The sequence below is a fragment of the Entamoeba invadens genome, assembly GCF_000330505.1.
Source record: "Entamoeba invadens IP1 unplaced genomic scaffold scaff_1105074724897, whole genome shotgun sequence".
Lineage (NCBI taxonomy): Eukaryota > Evosea > Mastigamoebida > Endamoebidae > Entamoeba > Entamoeba invadens.
Genome location: NW_004443703.1, coordinates 20879 through 22719, shown reverse-complemented (window position 1 = coordinate 22719; position 1841 = coordinate 20879). Strand labels below are relative to the sequence as shown.

The following is a 1841-nucleotide window of genomic DNA, read 5'->3' as shown; positions in this document are numbered from 1 at the left end:
ATCATCTTCTTCTTTTATGACAGACCACGAGGTATTTTTGATGGGATGGGGTGTTGAGGATGGTGTTGAATTTTTCATTATAAGAAACTCTTGGTCTACTGGGTGGGGTGAGTACAACAACTACATCAGAATCAAAACAACCAACCTGTGCGGAATTGGGTGGAGAATAGGAGACTATGTGTATCCCCTTAATATGGTTGTGTTTGCAAACACATGCATTTTGGACAAACATTGTGAAAGTTGCAATATGAATACTCACAAGTGCAGCGCGTGTAAAAGCGGATATACACTTAATTCCTATAATAGATGCGTGGCAAAAACAGTCAAAGTTGGAAAGTTGTACGATTGCGAATGGACAAGTTGCAATCAGACCAAAAACTAAATTACCCAAACTATTTTTTTAATATGTCTTTTTTATAATATAGTAGTATTGAAGACATGAATTCAACGACTTCCTTCACTTAACAGGTTAGATTTTTACCTTGTAATTATTTTAAAAGGGAGAAGTAATAAAAGGCAAATTTTAGTTTGGTTTAAAAAAAATAAAAAAGAAAACCTGTTAACAGGTTTTATTTTTTGTGTTTTTTTTCTGCACAGTTATTTCACCACAAAATCAATAATTCCACAAAAATATTATATTATTAGTGAATTAATATTTTATATTTATTTAATTATAAAACAATTAATTACTTTTATTTAATTAAATATAGTTATTAATGTCATTATTAATCTTTGTTTTGCAAAAAGAACATAAAAACAAAATAAATTGTGAGAAAAATAAGACTTTGGACGATTATCAGGATGAATTGGTTTCAGACGACGAAGACGAAGTTTTCCAGAAATTAACAGTCGATGTAGACCACTTGGACATATCCATGATACTTAAAAAGGAAAAGATTAATGATCAAATTGAAGAACAGGAAATATCACTGTCATTAATTCCCTCGACACAACGTTTATTAACTTCACAAGATTCATTTTGTCCAAATCCACAATCCGTAAATAACTCTTCAACGACAATTCCAAATACACAAACGCGAATTTCACTAGAAACCGTTTGAATGGATTATTTAATTTATAAATTATATCATTTAATTTGTTTTGTTTTTTATTTTTTTGATTTCTCAAAAATAGTCAAATCCATGTTCAGAAATGGATTGGTCAAAAAAAGACAAGACAAACGATTTTTTGATTATGAAAAGTTTAAAAATGAATGTCGAAATTTAAAATAGATTTTGGATGAAACAGTTTTAAAATCACCAACCAATTTGTTTCAACATTTTTTTCATTGGATATGATGATGATAATTGTTGAGGGTATAAACCAAAAATCCCGAGAAGATACTAAAAAATTTTCAGTTTTTTCCCCAACCAATAAAAATGAAGTTTTAGCTTTTATAGGGGTGCTTATTTATTTGGCCAGTATTCGTTGGCAAAACTCTTTGGATGATACTTTTGACGAAGAAATTGGAGTGGATTTTGTAAAAACTTGTTTTCAAAAAACACGTTTCGCCCAACTTTTAGATACTTTCGTTGTGACAACAAAGAACGAAGAGTGGAACTTCTAAAAAAGGGAGAACATCAAGTTGGAATTTTTGAAATTACAAAAATTTTCGAAAAAAATTTGCAAAATGTGTGTTATCCCGGAGAGTTGCTTTGTATAGACGAAAGAATGTGCAAATTTCTTGGGCGTGCTCATGATGTTATTTTTAACCCAATGAAACCAATTCGACGAGGTTTTGAATACATTCTGATAGTAGATACAAAAACTGGGCGTTTGTGTCAACATGTTCCAATATTAACAAGGGTGTATTGAAAGGGGATGGTCACGTCGGGAGAAAT

At 30.6% G+C, this 1841-nt stretch overlaps 1 protein-coding gene across 1 annotated transcript; it reads left to right on the top strand.

Moving 5' to 3' along the window:
* Positions 1-85: 85 nt before the first annotated feature.
* EIN_260020 (cysteine peptidase) lies at positions 86-382 on the top strand (the record flags this gene model as incomplete). Its single annotated transcript, XM_004261087.1, has 1 exon — positions 86-382. A coding segment is annotated over one exon (297 nt), but the record flags the coding sequence as incomplete, so codon positions are not given.
* Between the last annotated feature and the right edge of the window lie 1459 nt (positions 383-1841).